The 18,230-nt window shown below is 40.7% G+C and overlaps 2 protein-coding genes and 1 long non-coding RNA gene across 3 annotated transcripts in view; all 3 read left to right on the top strand.

The window, feature by feature from the left end:
* LOC136441940 (fibropellin-1-like) overlaps positions 1-15,550 on the top strand; it is a 26,763-nt gene extending 11,213 nt beyond the window's left edge. Inside the window, exons 5-16 of the mRNA XM_066438503.1 lie at positions 921-1,037; positions 1,237-1,350; positions 2,346-2,447; positions 4,226-4,339; positions 4,675-4,752; positions 5,271-5,378; positions 12,626-12,839; positions 13,271-13,551; positions 13,732-13,836; positions 14,207-14,323; positions 14,513-14,626; positions 15,339-15,550. Of these exons, the coding sequence (XP_066294600.1) occupies positions 921-1,037; positions 1,237-1,350; positions 2,346-2,447; positions 4,226-4,339; positions 4,675-4,752; positions 5,271-5,378; positions 12,626-12,839; positions 13,271-13,551; positions 13,732-13,836; positions 14,207-14,323; positions 14,513-14,626; positions 15,339-15,451 (1,577 nt within the window). The 3' untranslated portion in view covers positions 15,452-15,550. The remainder of the gene's footprint in view (positions 1-920; positions 1,038-1,236; positions 1,351-2,345; positions 2,448-4,225; positions 4,340-4,674; positions 4,753-5,270; positions 5,379-12,625; positions 12,840-13,270; positions 13,552-13,731; positions 13,837-14,206; positions 14,324-14,512; positions 14,627-15,338) is intronic.
* On the top strand, positions 2,457-3,877 carry LOC136442129 (uncharacterized). The gene is made up of 3 exons (XR_010756960.1): positions 2,457-2,570; positions 3,170-3,298; positions 3,770-3,877. It is a non-coding gene; the product is annotated as an uncharacterized lncRNA (long non-coding RNA).
* LOC136441939 (fibropellin-3-like) lies at positions 15,546-18,230 on the top strand. Its single transcript, XM_066438502.1, has 6 exons — positions 15,546-15,579; positions 15,911-16,039; positions 16,447-16,566; positions 17,141-17,254; positions 17,546-17,623; positions 18,121-18,230. The coding sequence occupies exons 1-6, from the start codon at positions 15,546-15,548 to the stop codon at positions 18,228-18,230; spliced, it is 585 nt and encodes a 194-aa protein (XP_066294599.1).

The following is an 18,230-nucleotide window of genomic DNA, read 5'->3' as shown; positions in this document are numbered from 1 at the left end:
CTTTTTATCAAATTTGGCTTACACAACGGATAACTGTTCCATGTTCCAGGTGCGTGACTGAGTACAACTCCGACCCCTACATCAACAACGTGCTTAGATGTAACCCGTCCGTCCGTGTAGCTGAGGTTGCGAACTTGGCTTTCTCAGCGGGATCTACAAACGGGAGGAGTTTCGGCTTCATCGAATGTACCACCTCGTACTGCCAGCGCGGGATAGTCGAGAGTCGGTTGAGTCTGCAGGTCACACACGATGCCTTTCCCGGAGACAGGATTGTGTACACCGTGTGTAGAGGCTCGGCAAGTTAGTATGATTCGTCTTGACTGTCCACTCTTTCAAAATACCATATGCTAATGGCGAAAGTCATTTAAAAAACCTTTTACACTTTCAATACGTAAAAACTGTCTTCAGGATGTTTGCAATATCACTAGACCTGAAGTATGCATTATCATGTTTATCCCTGTGTTTCTTTATGATGTTTCTACAGCCGCATGTGTGAGCAGTCCGTGTATGAATGGAGCGACGTGCCAGAACCAGGGCTACGGTTACACGTGTAGCTGTGTCACCGGTTACACTGGAAACAGCTGTGACGGTGAGTAACTTCATCAGAAAGACAATGATGCTGAGCCGCACGCGTAGATTATTTCCCTCACTACCCTTTGAGTGTAATTACATGGTCGTGCTCCTCGCCCCTGCTCCCGGATCCCTTTCTCAGCTCCCGGGCGCCCTCCCATACGCACTCCCGCAAGTTCTCCCTGACGCCCTCTCGAACACGTTCCAGGAGGCACTGCCCCACGTCCACTCGTACGCACTCCCGCGACGTATGGAGCTGATTCTTATCTGCAAACTTTCAATTTCTACATGTTGAGTGATACAACAGTTTTGTAGTTGCGAAAATTGAAAATAATTTTTATCTGTTACAGTCAACATCGACGAATGTGCAAGTAGCCCCTGTGTGAACGGACAGATTTGCATCGATGGAGTGAACAACTACACGTGCCAATGTCCAGCTGGCATGACTGGAGATAACTGTCAGATAGGTACGTTGGCTCCCATGTTAGGATAATCACGACCAACGTGCTAAATCAAATACCACACTACGAACGACGGTTTCATAACAACAGTCTGTGTCTAAATTTTGCTTTTTTTCGTTAATCGTTTCCAACCAATGATTTTGTTATCCCGAATGACCGATTTCTGATTTCTTAGCTGATAATTTAAGATATTTATGTCTTACAGTCATAGACGAGTGCGCCAGCAACCCTTGTTCTAACGGTGGAACGTGCGTGGACAAACTGAACAGCTACTCCTGTGTCTGCCCCAAAGGTGTCGCCGGCGATAACTGCGAAGCAGGTATCTGAAGATACATTGAATCACTTATAATCTATTGAAATAGCCACAATGTCAATGTCTGAGTACTTTTCCCGACAAAGAAGACGTTCAGGATAGTCAGGCGCCACATGGTTGACACTCGGAACGGTTATGATTACCTTCGCCAAAAAGGTTTTGTTTTCAGTGCCGTCTGTCTGTTTGTCTGTCTGTCTCTCTATATCTGTCTCTCTCTCTCCCTGTACTTGTGAACAGCATAACTCGAGAAGCTGTGAATGGATCTAGAAGATATTTATCTCGTGCGTAGGGGTCGGGAAAAAAGAGTCAAGTTCGCTAATGGGTCCCTAGTGGCTTTATGAGGTACTGCAGCGGAAATTCCGGTTTGGATATCACACATATCCATGTTTGAGTGATTGTTGGTTCTTGGGGCTGAGAGTAATATGGTAAATGGTGTAGGTTTCATTTCAGATTTTTTCAGTATTGAAAGGGGAAAAGCTAAACGAATGCTCGTTTGAACGGTTACATACCACTTCTGGGTGAAGCCGAAAAACGTATGAATCGCTCCTCGTCGTTCAGTGCAAAATGAAACATGCATTACTTTGCAGATGACACCCAGTAACGAAAATACGTTGAATGGAGAGTAATGAGCACAATGATTTCAAATTTGATTGATATTGATAAAAGACTTCATGTTATATACTTATGTATCAAGTTTGAGTAGTTTTGGGTTAACTTTAGGACTTATTGATTACCGTTCATATGAATTTCTCGAGAACCCTGAAAGCTTACGCGCGTGGAGGACACAACCCGGTTGAAGACTCCCTGTTGATGGATTGTGAACACTAAGCTTTAGAACACACAAGCAGACAAGCAAGAAACAGGCGGATGTGGAATGCTAGAATCAATAGGATAAAGTGACTGTAATGTATTGCATATACTAGTATACTGTAAGCATATAGCATAAGACCATGGGTCTGCCATGCAAAACCCGTACATACATGCTCTCGCCTTTATTTCAGTTTTGGATGTAGGTGCATGTTACCAGTTCTCCTCCACTGCCGCCTCCTATGATGCCGCGTCCCTGTTGTGTGGTGTGAAGGGCGGCTTCCTGGCGGATGTCCGTAAGGCCGAACAGCAAAATCTCATTGGTCAGAGCATCGCTGCCTCCAGTGACGTGTCCCACTGGATCGCTGGGAAGGTTCTGCCAGTTACTCTCGCATACAGCGATGGATCTGGCATTTCAGGTTCGTTTCTTCAATGTTTCAGGACATGTGTCGAAGAATATGATACATCATCTGCATTATGGAAATTAAGGGATAAGTAATTTTGTCACAGAAACATCAGTTTTATTCAACATATTTAAGGAAAGGGACAAAACAACTTAGAAAGATTTCGATGATGTAACTGAAAGCATTCTGCTTAGACAAAAATGCAAATATCTAGTGTCACAAATCTAGTGTATCTAGAATAGGGATAACAATGCTCTGTATTCACAATCACTACTTATAACATCACAGCCGACGTTTCTGTAACCGTCTGTTACCTTTCTCAATACATTACTGACTATTCCACACTGCAGCTAGGTGTCGCTGCTAAGAATGCTGTCCCAAAGAATTGTCATATATACAAGAATAATGATTTTCTTATGTACAGAAGAAAGTATTGTCCAGCAGCAGCAGTAAACAAGTATGTTAAACATTGTCGGTTACTTCTAAAGAATTCGGTCCCAAACATGACTGAGTCGATACCCCCCTCCCTCATCTGTAGATTTTCTGATCCATATAGCTACATCCAACTGTCACAATGTCATCTCTATCTAATACATCATTATCTATTTTACCAGATGAGCTACAGTGGTCGTCCAGTGAGCCAGCTACACCCTGTGACCTGTGTCTGCTTCTGGATAGCTCAGACAACTACCTGGCTAAGACCACATCATGCACTGACCTTCACAACTATGTCTGCCAATCCGGTTATTTTCTGCTAAATTTTGAATTCAGTGCTTCAAGCCTCATTATGAGACATACGCCAAGTTTACATTGGAAGAGCAAAGTTTGGTCCTATAGATAGTCAACTTAAATCAGCCAATTTCAAAGGTCTGTATCAGTAGCTGAATCTGCCTTAATACCTAATACATCAGTTTAGCTTCTTTCCTGTTGCTATACCAATCAATCAATCAATCAATCAATCAATTAATCAATCAATCAATCAATCAATCAAACTTTATCAGGGGATTTGTTCTGGAGCTATCATCACTATTGTTTATGTCGATGCTTTGAATATAATTACTTACAATGAACCACGACTGCATTCTATGCCGGCAAACATTGATATATATTCACTTCCGTTTGTTCAAAGAAATAATTGTTTTTGATATGCCACTTTCCATAACCAACCTTACCGAAGGGAATTTATTTTAAGGAAAATCGCTCTCTTTTTGCAGAACCCAAGCCATGTGGACAGAACGTTTGCTACAACGGAGGAAACTGTACATCGTGTTTTGACGAGTCCTACAACTTCTGCACATGCCTAGACGGTTTTGATGGAAAGTTTTGTGAGACAAGTGAGTATCTAGTAGATTGATTGTGTGCATGTTTTACATTCCATATTTAACTAATTTTCATATCTTCACTTCGCGTTTGTTGCCTTCTTTGCTGTTGAAGAGTCCACATCACATCTGTAAAAATAAAAAAGGAAAGCAGAATGTAACAGAATCAAAATCACTAAAACTGCCTTTAGATATGGTAACATCCTCTCTATATTGCCGGACGAAAGTGCCTACGATGCTTGAAAAAAGATATCATCGAACACAGAACTGTATACGCTAAACAAAATCCGGAAGGCAATATACCATTCTTAATTTCCTTTTTCCCTAATGTTGTCTTTTTTTTTTAGACAGATGTTGATGAGTGCGCCTCGTCTCCATGTCAAAATGGCGGACAATGCGTTGATGACGTCAACTCCTTCCACTGCCGGTGTCCTACAGGGTATAGTGGAGACCTCTGTGAAATAGGTAAGAACTGCAAATGACACAACATAGTAAATGCTACACTGTCGTTTCAATAAATATTCTATAAGTTATGAAACATTATAGGAACTGGATTCCAATTTTGGTTGTTGGTTGGAGTGTGAATGACCCATTGGCGACAGCAAAAAGTGGTAGCTGGTTGCAAAGTTGAGTAAGACAGTTGGTTACTTAACAGAGGGTCTTATCTATGTAGAATTAGACGAGGCTATTTCAATTGGCTTGTGACTGCAGATTGTTGCCCGACCAGGTTTTACTGTGCAAGCTGGGTATTCAAAATAATTAACCGAATAATGATCCAAGTATATTTTAAATCTTCACAGACATCGACTGGTGTGCGAACAGTTACTGTCCTTTCGACTGGACCTGTCAGGACGAGATCACCCACTTCATCTGTCATGGTGAAAAACATTTTCAACTGTTACCAAGAAATACAATGCAATACCAACGCAACAACGCGGCTAATAATGCATACAACATGTACTACAAGCTCACTTATACATGTACACACATAGCTTTGATATAGTGGAAAGATACGTAGAGATATGCCAAAGGTTGAACTTCTGAATAAAATGCCATCGTTAATCCTAATTTCTGTTTGTAACAGTAACCCAATCAAAAGAAACGTTAACTTTTACGTCTGACATTTTCACATAATTGATCAAGTACGCCATTAATACTATGAATATCAGAATTAAATTTCTATGCATCAATGACGACTATTCTTTGAACTTGATCTATAGGCTTTCGGTTTAAAAGAAGTCCACTGAGTCCTGGCATAACATCAAACCATTTGATAAAACACAAAATGGTTCTGCAAATAGTATTAGTTATATCGTGACGAGGATTAAACCCGTGATAGGCTATCAATGTTACTGTTAAATGGCACTCACTAAAACTATTGATCTTTCTTACACAGCGCCAAGTACGGGGGTGAAAGGCTCGTACAGGTGCACCAGCGACTCCTGTCCGGACGGCATGAACTGCATGTTGGACGGACCAGGCTCGTTCTCCTGCAGGATCGAATGATAACTACCTCGAATCTACTTTCCGTCTCGGTACCGGTCGTCGTCTTTTGAAACAGTTGTAACTTTTAACCTGTATCAGCAGGCTCCGCCACTTTAAATCTGTTAGCACGCTCTGTCCGCATCCTCATGTTTCATGGCGTAGTTGATGAGAGATTGGTATTTAAGGTTTTTGCCTCGGGTTCGAACCCGATGTGGCGCATTTATCACCGTACCGTCATACATTTGAAATTAAAATGATATTTCTTATACGTTTTTGAGACGAACACACTCGACCACAAAGCTCTGAACCCTCTACTGGACCTTGTTGAAAAGCCGCCTTGCGACCGAACAAGCATTCGAGGTACAATAAAGGCTTTGACCTCACTTGACTGGACTTGATGCCTTAGTGACTTCAATGTGTAAATGACATGTTTCAACATTGCAAATGATACATATTCTATGAAAAGTGGTGAAAACTTCATATTGAATTCAAGAGATAAACAATAGCCAACAAAAAGTCATGTGCCGATAATCCGAACATCGTGAATAGAGATGTCTACAGTCGCCATGCATTGGAACTTCATACGATGCCCACTAATGAGAGATTGATCTTATTGTAGTCATACTTTGGTGGTAGACAGTAGAAAATCATGAGACAAAGGACACTAATATCTATTTATTTTCTTATTATATTCTACAATTAACAGCTATGGTATCAGACAATGTTGTATTTTGGTGTCAAAAGTACTTTGAATTCAGTTATGATCGATATATAACAGAATTACACACCTCCTTGCTGACCAAGTAGTGATTATACTTCTACCACCCCATGCACGTTGTTTGAACTAATGGAGTGACTTCAATCCACTTTCATCTATCCCACTCAGTTCAGCAAAGCAAACAGACAGACAGCTGTTGTATGTGCAGTTTCTGTGAGAGAGAAACTTTTAATTACAGCAGACCTAGAAACATTGTGCCCTTGCAGGATAACATGGTCAACCTGAAGTTTCCTATTTCGTCTGGTTTTCCCAGTAATATGACGTCACAAAGCAAAAGTACCTTGGTGCAGCACCCCCGTCCCCAAGAATTTGGCTAATCTCCAAGCAAATATTTGCGTGAAGGATAATTGCTAAAAATATTGATGACTGGGCTTCTTTTAACAGCGATCTTTACCACCAAATAGGCAGTAAACGTAATTAAGACCCAAATATTTGTATTGAAAATGTATACCTGATTAAGGTAGATTTAGGTACCGTAACTATCTATCCAGTGGAAGAAACATACCTTTCATGTCTGTCTAAATATCTTCAGTTGGTAGGAACTCTTAGAGAATGCCTCAAACACCGGTTGCTTTTGTTCTTGTAAGGGATTTCTTTTCGTTAACCGTTCTGTAATGCCGTGTGACAACCTATATTGGTCTTACGTACAATTATGTTGATTGTCCAGCGCTGGCTATTACAATTGTTTCAAAATTTTATTCAGTTGCTTGTCAAATGAGTAACTGTTTTTGGCGTATTACAATAGTATTGATACATGTATTTATGATCGTGATAGAAACCATTTACCTGCAACAGCTTGTGTGTGTGTGACTGTGTGTGTGTGTTATTTCAAACAACTATATGGTTGACCATAAGTGAACATTTTCCAAATCCACAATAATTGAAGCTGCAGCATTACATCAGATTGTCAACAACCTGAAGGATTGAGTTGTCGTCTGTGAAAGAAATGGCTCGGAAACGAGTCCCTCAGCAACATAATTTACAGAGACTCGAAAAAGTGAGGGCTAGAGTATGGAACCCTAATAAACTTGAGGTACACACGCGGATTTACAATACAAATTTCACGATAAGCCGTTGATTAATCTCCTAGCAAATCTATAGGTTGCGAAGACCGTATCCAACTGGCAGGAATATCTTTTTTGCAATAAAAACTCATTCTACCAGTTGGATACGGTCTTTGCAACCGTTGGGTCTGCTTGGAGACTAGTTTATGAAGACACACTAAAATCTATTGCCGAGATTGATATTCAAACAATTTAGAAGGGGTTCAACTCTAATTGTAAAAAGATGAGACCGGTGTTCAAAGTCGACTGTCTTTGAAAAAATTGAGAAAAACAAACAAGCATTGATGCGCCGATTCAACGGAACCGATCTGACAGGTAATGTTCGATGCCAGTTACATCTTTAATTCCACATTAACAGCTCTAATTTGGCATGCAAATGCTAGGTTTATGAGTTGGAAGCCAAACAGGTACACCGTTCGTGTAGCTTTGTGATGAAATGGTCACTTTGTCTAGACTTTATTTTATTTCAGCAATTTTCAGGTATAATCTCCATGAAGTCGCTGTTCCGGTGTAGCAGGGTCACCTGTCCCAATGGCAAGAACGAAACGGTCGAGGAATCCGGGCTGTTTTCTCCTGCAGCGCCGGGTAACCTCGCGATCACGTCATGGGTTCTTTAGGAACGATGTAATGATATCTGAACATTTAGAGCCAATGTCTGTAAGGATCAAATATAGTGCTCACGGTCAAAAAATCGATTTGGCTTATATTTTGCCAAATTTGGAGTTTTGGCTGTCTTTGAACTGATGAAAATAAGATTGTTCTTTTACTCAATTTTTTTAATCAGATGTGGACTATACTTCTATCTTTCAAATTGATATTCTCAAAGCCTGAGTTCTTGTTTAACCGATGTTTGGCAGTCCATGAAAGTAGGTCAATCTTTGTCCCAAAAGTTGGATTTTTGGCTGTTTTCAGCTGATGAAAATACCAATGTCATTTTTTCTGAATCAATTCTTAATCAGATGTTGACCTTAGTGTTTCATCTGTTTAATCCATCATCTTAATGGTTCTCAAGGCCTTTTCTGGTTTTATTGCTGTGTGGCTGTCATTAAAAGTAGGCCATTTTACACTTGTCCTCAAACTTGAATTTTTGGCTGCCTTTGAGCTGATGAAAACACCTTTTCTTGTCTCTTCTGACTTATCATTTTATCAGGTGTGAACCTTAGTATTCTCTATCAAAGGTCTATCTAAAGGCTGGGTTCCTGTTTCAGTGCTGAATGGCTTTCCTAGAAAGTAGGTCATTCTCTACACTTGTCTCCAAATTAGGATTTTTTTTGTCTTTGAGCTCATTGTTTCTGTCTTTGAGCTCATTGTTTTTTTACTTCATATCTTTTCAGTTTTTGACCGAATTGTTGTCTATATGTCAAACGATTGGTTCCGAAATCTGGAATCCTGTTATCTTGCAGTGTCATTACAATTGACATCCGTATTTTGCATTTACCTGAAAACGCCTCTGTAGCTTTATCTGCAATGCTGTCAAACAAAATGTTACTTCAATCAATGATTAGATGTGGACTTTATGTGAACAGAATGATCACATCTTATGAGAGCCCTTCTCCTTTCTGTTTAGCCCTCTCAGAAACTAGGTCATGTTTTGCACTGTGTGTTTTCGATCATGTCCTCTTTACAATTTAAAGCACTAAATATCATTATGATAATCAGTATGGATGATGAATCAGACTCATATTTGGTTAATTATATTTCTTGGTTCCCTGATATTTATTTCTAAAGTGCAACCTATATCGTGATATCCGAATATAGTGAATCTCCCCTTAGTCTTTGCCCTGGGAAGGAAACATGAGAAACTTCTTATATTCTATAATCATTACAAAACGTACAAATGGTATTACAAAAGGCTTCGTCCACAACTATGTTTTAAAACAATAGTGACGTTCTTCAGAGTTCAAAATGGTAACATATGCTCATGTGCTGACAATTCACAAGAACCCAGACTTTTGAACCATTCATTTGATTGACAGCACTAAGATCCACATCTGATCAAAAGTTGAGTTAAGAAAAATTCATTTTGCTGTTTTCCTTTTTTTCGCATTTTCATCAGCTCAAAGACAGCCAAAAGCCCCAATGCAGGGACAAGTGGAATGAATTACCTACTTTTCGGGACTGCCACACATCGAAAAGGCAAGAACTCAGTGTTTGAAAATATTTATTTGATAGACAACACTACGGTCAACATCTGATTAAAAAAATTGATCAGAAATATCCTACTTTTGGCATTTTCATCAGCCTAAAACAGCGGGAAATCCAACTTTTGGGACAAATGCAAAGAATGACCTACCTTCAGGAACTGCCACACATCGATGAAACTGGAACCCAGGCTTTCAGAATATAATTTGATTGATAACACTAAGGTCCACATCTGATAAAAGATTGAGTAAGGGAAAAATCCTAATTTGTTATTTCTATCAGTTCAAAGACAGCCAAAAATCCAAATTTGAGGACAAAGTGTAAAAATGGCCTACTTGCAGGGACAAATTCACGGCAAGGAAAGAAACTCTTAAACTTTGCAAGCCTGAAATTCATAGAAAATACTAAGGTCTACATTTGACTGAAAAATGAACTACATCAATATCTTAGTTCGTCAGATTTTGTATTTCAAAGTTAGGAAAAATCACATCTTTTCTGAAATCACGAGAAGTGAACTTCTTCTGGTAGCAACCACAGGCTATCATAACAAGAATCCAAACTTTGCAAGCATTATTTAGTAGCTTTTTCACGTATCTATATGTTGTATTAATATCGAACAGAAATATTTTACTAAGTGAGACTTATAACGTCTCAAAGTTAGGCAAAAATCAACGTTTTTTGTAGCCTTAAAACATCGTATTGTTTTGGGGATGCCCAAATACTAATATATATATATATATATATATTATACCTACCTATGTACCTACACATCAACGTCACGCCATTTTTCTAAAGGTTTAAGCATTGGTCTAAAAGCACCTTTTTGTGTTTGCCGCTAAGTATTTGGCAGTGAGTGTGCTCTAAACTGTGTGAATTTCCATGTTGTCACCGTACAAAAAGCTGTCAAAGTGGCCCAAAAACTTGATCGGGCTTTTGCTGTGGCAACGATGGGTGTTGAGCGGAAAGAAAGCTATTATCAGGGGTTGTGGGCCAAGTACTATCTATGTGCAAAATATAAGCCAAATCGATTTTTTGATCGTGAGCACTACTGTTTCATACTTACAGACATTGGCTCTTAAGCAGTTGAAATGTATGCTCAAACCAGACCACCCACTGCAACATGGTCCCAGATGTTAGGTCAGAGGTCACTGAAAGATCCCTGAGAAACTTTGCTGGATCGAATCAGTGTCCCTACATGCCGTTACAACAGACTGTGCAATTTATTTCTTCACTACACAATTCGCTTGTACAATAGGTAAATCCAGACCTTGTCATGGTGGCTTTGTTTTCGTGTCTTAATTTATGTTCTCGTGTATTCACTGTGAGTAAATAGGTGTGTACACCTTGTAAGATTTATGTAACTCAGAGATGATATCTTAATGTTTTTTCTGCCATGTTGACTTAATGAATAGATATTCAAAGATAATATGATTAAATACATGTAACCTCCAGAAGATTAATACTTATTACTGTTAATCCATTTATGTTTGAAAATCGGAAAGTACTAACCTAGATTCCACAATGCATGGAACTTCTCCCATAGCGATAAGTTTACACTTCGCTGATTGGGTAAATTGCCAATCTTATTGACCTGATTAATTGCACCCCTAATGAACTGTTACAGTCCTTCGTTTCCCGGCACAGGCTATACCAGGAGTAATACAATGGAGCGTTACCATGAAGACAGTAACTGTTTATTGACAAACTAATACTAACATTGAATACTAACATTTACTTTTTTATCTGTTTGTCGCCATTATTACCGGAAGAAATTAAAACATTCCACTTTATAGTCATTTGAGCACAAAAAGGAACAAAGTACAAAGGATGCTGTTCATTCTAGAGTTTGCCACCGTGCAGGATGGACCGTCCCGGTACCGCTGTCTTGCTTTTAGTGCTGTGTGTACCCGTCCTGGCGTCAGGTAAGACAATGCCCATGATTTAATCATCTTTGTTTAATATTGGAGCTAAATGGGCTTTAGCAAATTCTAAAAAGGAGGTTGGTCTGTACATTCAGACCGTAAGGGTCAGTTCACACTTGTGCGTATACACCAGTCCGTATGAGTTGCGTATTAGCATTTTGGGTGTTTAAAGTTTGTGTGGAAGAAGTTGTTTTCTTCTTCTTTGACTTACCGCTTTGCAGCCTGGTTTGTTATAGAACCGAAAAAATTACTTCGGCTGCAAACTTAACTTTAATTTCTTTTTCAATCAAAGGGCCCTGTCACACTTATGCGTATATCAGGTCTGTATGAGTTGCGTAAACAAATTTATGTCGTACGCAGACGTACGCATAATACGCACCTTATAAATGCCGTCTTGAACATACGCACAAGACAGTGTAAACCGGCCCTAACAAATTGGAATACGGTGCTTCCTGAGATCAACGAATGGTTTCATAGAGAAAAGGGCTAACGCGGAAAAGCTTGCCGCACACTAGGACTTTTGGAAACTCTTTCGTTACCTAGTGCTACAGAGCGATTTCTTCTCACACAGTTGGAACGTTTTCTTCTCGTCCTGTGCGATGCAATGACCTACATGTAGTGGGTAGCGTACGCGTTAGTGCGTTCGATAGGTCGCGGGTTTAAGCCCCAGCCAGGTCATATATGTACCTAAGACTTTAAAAATGCTTTCTCTGCCTAGCACTCATTACAAATTGACAAAGAGTTGAACAAACACCACTGCCAGTGTACTAATCACCTGCTAATGACTGCACAACTAAAGTGTGTATCTCACTGGACCGCGCCTGTTTCCTCCAATTTGTCGCCGAAAATTGGCTCAAATTCCAAATAACCGCAATCGGTAAATTTGACGTGAATGACACGAACTTGTTATCTTTTGCAATATGTACAGGCACGATCATTGCAAATTTCTTTTCGATGAATGTTTATCCTTCAACATTGGTTATTGATTCAGTGGCCCCAATAAAAATGTCTTGCGCACATATCTAAATCGAGGCCGAAACTAAAAATGTGACATTCCTGGTGCGACCATTTTGTATTTAGAAGTCACAAATTCTACACGTGCGCCTCACGTCAGTGTGACCGCAAGAGAAAGTTGGCGAACAATAATATTGTCGCCAACAGGCGCAGTCCGGTGATATACCCTATTCACGGTCTGGGCAAAATGCGATCTAAACGGGGATACCTGTAAACTGGAAGGGATAGAAAGGATGTAATTATTTTTCCCCGTCATGCAAAGTTGCTACTTTTACGTATACATTTACATTACATTCAATTTTATCACTTGTACCTGAATACATACAAAATGTACTGTTGTCCGCAGCCGAGAACCATGCATTCGATGTCCTCCGTACCGCAAACCAAAGCTATCGAGAAATTGAGTTTTTCGCCATCGAGGCGAGACTGCCGGCGGACGGGCTGTCTGCCTCTGAAGACTGGTGCCGAGACTACCAAAACCTCTGCGCAGACTTCGGCCTCAGGCCCACCGGTTGTGGGGCATCATGGACACTCAACGGGGGTGCTAATGCTTATAGCAGGTACATTGGATCTGTTTGATGTTGCAGTACGTGTGTATCCTAGATCCTATATTTTGTGATCTGGAATAAAGTAGAACCAAAACGCCGATCTAGAATTTTTTCTGATTCTGAAATATCTTGATTTCGTTGGTATTATTGAGAACAGTTCATTACTTCCTCCATTTTCATCTGTTGTTGTCCTACCAACCAATGAAACTAACTTATACATGATCAAGATTCAATCAAGAACGTAGCATTTCTGCAGATTAAAAAGAAAGCGGAAAACTTCACGAATCTCTTAGTTGTGCTAGAATGTAAAGAAAAATATTCGCATATGGATTAAATGAGATGTGGGTCAGACGGTTACACAATATGAAAAAATATAATTGAACTTAATCATCAGTTTTCTCTTTTTTAATTAAATCGGGCTTTGTTATTGTTAAGATACATAGCGGAAAACTGTACCATGTTTCCAGGTGTGTGACTGAGTACAACTCCGACCCCTACATCAACAACGTGCTCAGCTGTGCCCCGGCCGGCCGTGTAGCTGAGGTGGTGAACTTGGCTTTCTCAGCGGATGCTACGTATACATACCAGAGGAGTTTCGGCTTTTTCAGCTGTTCCACCTCGTACTGCAAGCGCGAGATAGTCGAGAGTCGGAACAGTCTTTACTACACAGCAGCCGCCTTTCCCGGGGACAGGATCGTGTACACCGTGTGTAAAGGCTCGGCAAGTTAGTATGGTTCGTTTTGACTGTCCACTCAATGTAAAACTCAATACTAATAGTGAGAGTCATTTGAACAACTTTTCCACACAATATATGCATAAATATCTTCTATATTTTTGCAGTATCACTGGACATCAAACATGCATTATCGTGTTTACCCCAGTGTTGCTTTACGATGTTTTACAGTCGCGTGTGCGAGCAGTCCGTGTATGAATGGAGCGACGTGCCAGAACGAGGGGTACGGGTACAACTGTAGCTGTGTCACCGGTTACACTGGAAACAACTGTGAGGGTAAGTAGCTTCATCACATAGACAAGAAAACAATGATGCTATTTCATCTATTTCTACATCTAGGTGAGCCATACGCGTGGACTATTATCTCCGTATACCCTTTGAGTGTAATTACATGGTCGTACTTCTCCCTACTTCCTCTTCCACCTCTTCCTCCTTTTCTCCGCTACTGGACTCATCTCAGGGACGCACTCCCCGAAGCACTCCCGACGCACTCCCGCCGGACTGCCCAACGTCCACTCGTACGCACTCCCGGGACGTATAGAGCTGATAGACGTATAGACTTAGTCCCAATTTCTAACTGTTGAGTGATATAACATGTTTGATTTATGTAGTTGCGAAAATTGGAAATAATTTTTATCTGTTACAGTCAACATCGACGAATGTGCAAGTAGCCCTTGTGTGAACGGAGGGAGGTGCATCGATGGAGTGAACAGCTACACGTGCCAATGTCCAGCTGGCACAACCGGAGATAACTGCCAGATAGGTGTGTTGGCTCCCATAATAATCGCTGTACAACGTGCTAAATCAAATACGGAAGGCGGGTTCATAACAGCAGTTTGCGTCCATGTGCCAGCTTATTTTCCTTAACCATGTTCAGGCAATGAAATTCGTTATCCCAAATGTCACATTTTGTTATTGGCTATCTGATAATGTAAAGTTTTCTGTCCTCCAGACATAGACGAGTGTGTCAGCAACCCTTGTTCTAACGGCGGTACGTGCGTGGACAAACTGTACGGCTACTCCTGTGTCTGCCCCAAAGGTGTCGCCGGCGATAACTGCGAAGCACGTATGTACCTGGAGCATGCATTGAGACACTAGTAATATATTGAAAAAGCCAAATTGTCTGACTAGAACTTCTTCAACTAACTTTCCAGCCAAAGAAGACGTTCAGGATAATCGGACGACACATGGTGGACTCTCGGAACGGTTTTGTTTACCTTCGCCAAGAAGCTTATGTTTTAGGTGCCGTTTGTACATGTGCATCTCTGTGTGTCAATGTACAGCATACCTCGAGAAGCTGTGAATCGATCATAATGGCATTCGATAGCAGGGTCTGTGAAAAGAAGGTCAAGTTTGATAAGTTGTGACTTCATGAGGTACTGCAGCTGTTTTGAGATCTCCTGTTTTTGGACATGCTATGGTTTTTCGGTGTTAGATAGCTCACAGTGAGCAAGTGGTGTATGTTTGGACGATTTAGCGGCTTTTTTCAACTGCAGGACCCATTTCGTTTCAGACTTTATTCAGTATTCAAGATAGAAAAAACTGAACTATTGTCATTACTTGTTGGGACGACTACACACTACGAGACAATGTTTTGTTGCTCTTTGTCATTTGGTATATTAGATGATCGACCAAATGCCCTCAGTGTCAGTAGAACCCTAGGATCACTAAAGGAACAGAATCACGTGCATGACAGCTTCTTTGTTGAATACCAGTAAGTCCAAAGTTGTTTGATTCTCTCACTGAAGTATGACTCCCACGCCTGTTATCTATTTTAGTTTTGGATGTAGGCGCATGTTACCAGTTCTCCTCCGTTGCCACCTCCTATGATGCCGCGTCCCTGTTGTGTGGTGCGAAGGGCGGTTTCCTGGCGGATGTCCGAAAGGCCTAACAACAGAATCTCATTGGTCAGAGCATCGCAGCCTCCAGTGACGTGTCCCACTGGATTGCTGGGAAAGTTCTACCAGTTAGTCTCGCATACAGCGATGGATCCAGCATTTCAGGTTCGTTTGTTCGAACGTCGGTTTTTTTATCTATGGCCTGCAGGCCAATTTTCCTTAAGGTTATGAGGGAAGAGGTAAGGGTATATTTAACGGTTCAGTGTCAGCGTCGAAGAGTATAACATCTATAGGCTATGGAGTAGTGGGGAAATGTAAGGATTAATATTACGACGTTAGACTTTAAGACATTAGGACGATGCTTCTGAAGAATACGGCCCCAAACATGACTGCGTTTTTACCATCTCATCACGGTTCTTGAATTTTCTAATCCATAGATAACCTCCTCTATCCAACGATTGCATGTTTCATCATGTCATCAGTATCTAATAGAGTATGGTTTGTTTTACCAGATGAGTTTCAGTGGTCGTCCAGTGAGCCAGCTGCACCCTGTGACCTGTGCCTGTTATTGGACAGCTCAGACAACTATCTGGGGAAGACCACCTCATGCACGGAGATTCACAACTATGTCTGTCAATCGGGTAATATTTCAATTTCAGTGTTTGAAGTTTCGTTATGAGACATACACGAAGTTTATATTGGAAGAGCAACAGCTCGGTCCTATAGATATTAAGCTGAAATCAAGCAATTTTAAAGCTCTGAATCTGTATATGAATTTGTACTCTTGGTATATTATAAGTTAGTTTGACTTCTTCTCTGTATAGCTACCAATCAATAAATAAAACAATTAATGATCACAATTGTTTATGTTCATATATTTTGAATATCATTACTTACAATGAACCAGCATTCGCCAACAAAAGACGGTCATTTACAGCACAACTGTATTCCATGTCGCAAACATTGATATGAAAGTCATATTCCCTTCCATTGGTTCAAAGAAATAGTTTTTTTTAAACAAATGTTTGTTTTTTCTGTCTCATTGCAGAACCAAAACCATGTGGACAGAACGTTTGCTATAACGGAGGAAACTGTACATCGTGTTTTGACGAGTCCTACAACTTCTGCGCATGCCCAGACGGCTTTGATGGGAAGTTTTGTGAGACAAGTGAGTACTTATGTACACGTTTCATATTCAGAGTTAGTTCTGAAGCCAGCAAAATTCAATATCAAATGCTTCTGCCTATTCTGCCCTAGCTCTTCGCTGCTTAAAATGTATACGTGGCACCTGTAGAAGACAAAATGCTACAGTAATAAAATAACCACAATTCCTTTGGTCTTTAATGGTAGTCTCATAACTTTCCTCTAGGGGTAGCGAGTTTTATCCAGAGCATCAGGGTACCGGATTAAAAGGTACAGCCCATCCCTCTCCTTCCACCGTCCTTTACCTCCCAAACACCCTGGGAGGATTGAAGAGAATCCTGTTAAGTGCCTTTCTCAAGGATCTAACATCGTTGGCATGTCGGGGCAAACAATTCAACCATTGAGCCAACACGACAATGTCTACGCCTCCTTTGGTAGCTTTACACATGTAGCTTACTTACCTCTTGCCGAGTGGAAGTGCCTACGGTACTTCATGAAAGATTTCCTTGAACACAAATCTGTTTACGCCGAACACAATCAAGGAGGAAAGCTGCCATTTGTAGAGAATTTTCCCTAAAGTTGTCTTCTTTTTGAGACAGATGTTGATGAGTGTGCTTCGTCTCCGTGTCAAAATGGCGGACAGTGCGTTGATGACGTGAACTCGTTCCGCTGCCGGTGTCCTCCAGGGTACAGTGGAGACCTCTGTGAAATAGGTAAGACAACGAAACACTTATGTCCCACTTATGACACAAATTTATGAAACAGCATTACCTTGATACACATATGCTTTACAATAAGGTCATTCCGGATTAGGAGTACTTATGTGTAGCGTCTTGTGAGTGATACGTCAAAGGTGAAGGTCCCTAACAATGGTTGAGAGCAAGTTATTGGCCTTTACCTTTGACCTTGCGAATGCGTACTCGGAATTGTGAACGGCCTTATTGCAAGCTAGTATTCAAAAGGATTAATGAGATGATGATCGAGACATTTTGATGTCTTCACAGACATCGACTGGTGTGCGAACAGTTACTGTCCTTTCGACTGGACCTGTCAGGACGAGATCACCCACTTCACCTGTCATGGTGAGAATCATTCTATTTCCAACTGTTATCCACAAATGCAATGTAATACAAACGCAACGACGTGACTATAACGATACACACAACATACATTAAAGGCTCACGCACACGTGCTCGTGTATCAGTGACGTCGATATAGTTGAATTAAGATACATAGAGAAATGCCTAAGGTTGCACTTTGGAATAAAAAGTCATCGTTAATCGTAATTTCTCTTTGTGACAGTGACCCAATTAGAAGAAATATTACCTATCACGTTCGACATTTTTTACATACTTTATAAAGTATGCCATTAGTGCTTTAGGACTACATTTCTATACATCAGTGACGACTATTCCTTGAAATTGTCCTGGAAGCTTTCTGTCCAAAGACCATCCACTTCAAACGCCTTGATGAGATTGGTTTTGCGACAAGTATGAATGACAGGGATTGAACCAGTGATAGAGTATCAATGTCTCTGTTAAATGGCACTGACTAAACTAAATTGATGTTCCTTACACAGCGCCAAGTACCTGGATGAAAGGCTCGTACAGGTGCACTGACGACTCCTGTCCGGACGGCATGAACTGCATGCTGGACGGACCAGGCTCGTTCTCCTGCAGGATCGAATGA

Source organism: Branchiostoma lanceolatum, chromosome 9 (genome assembly GCF_035083965.1).
Source record: "Branchiostoma lanceolatum isolate klBraLanc5 chromosome 9, klBraLanc5.hap2, whole genome shotgun sequence".
NCBI classification, from domain to species: Eukaryota; Metazoa; Chordata; class Leptocardii; order Amphioxiformes; family Branchiostomatidae; genus Branchiostoma; species Branchiostoma lanceolatum.
The sequence above is the reverse complement of the archived record's forward strand: the minus strand, read 5'-3'. Positions and strand labels throughout refer to the sequence as shown.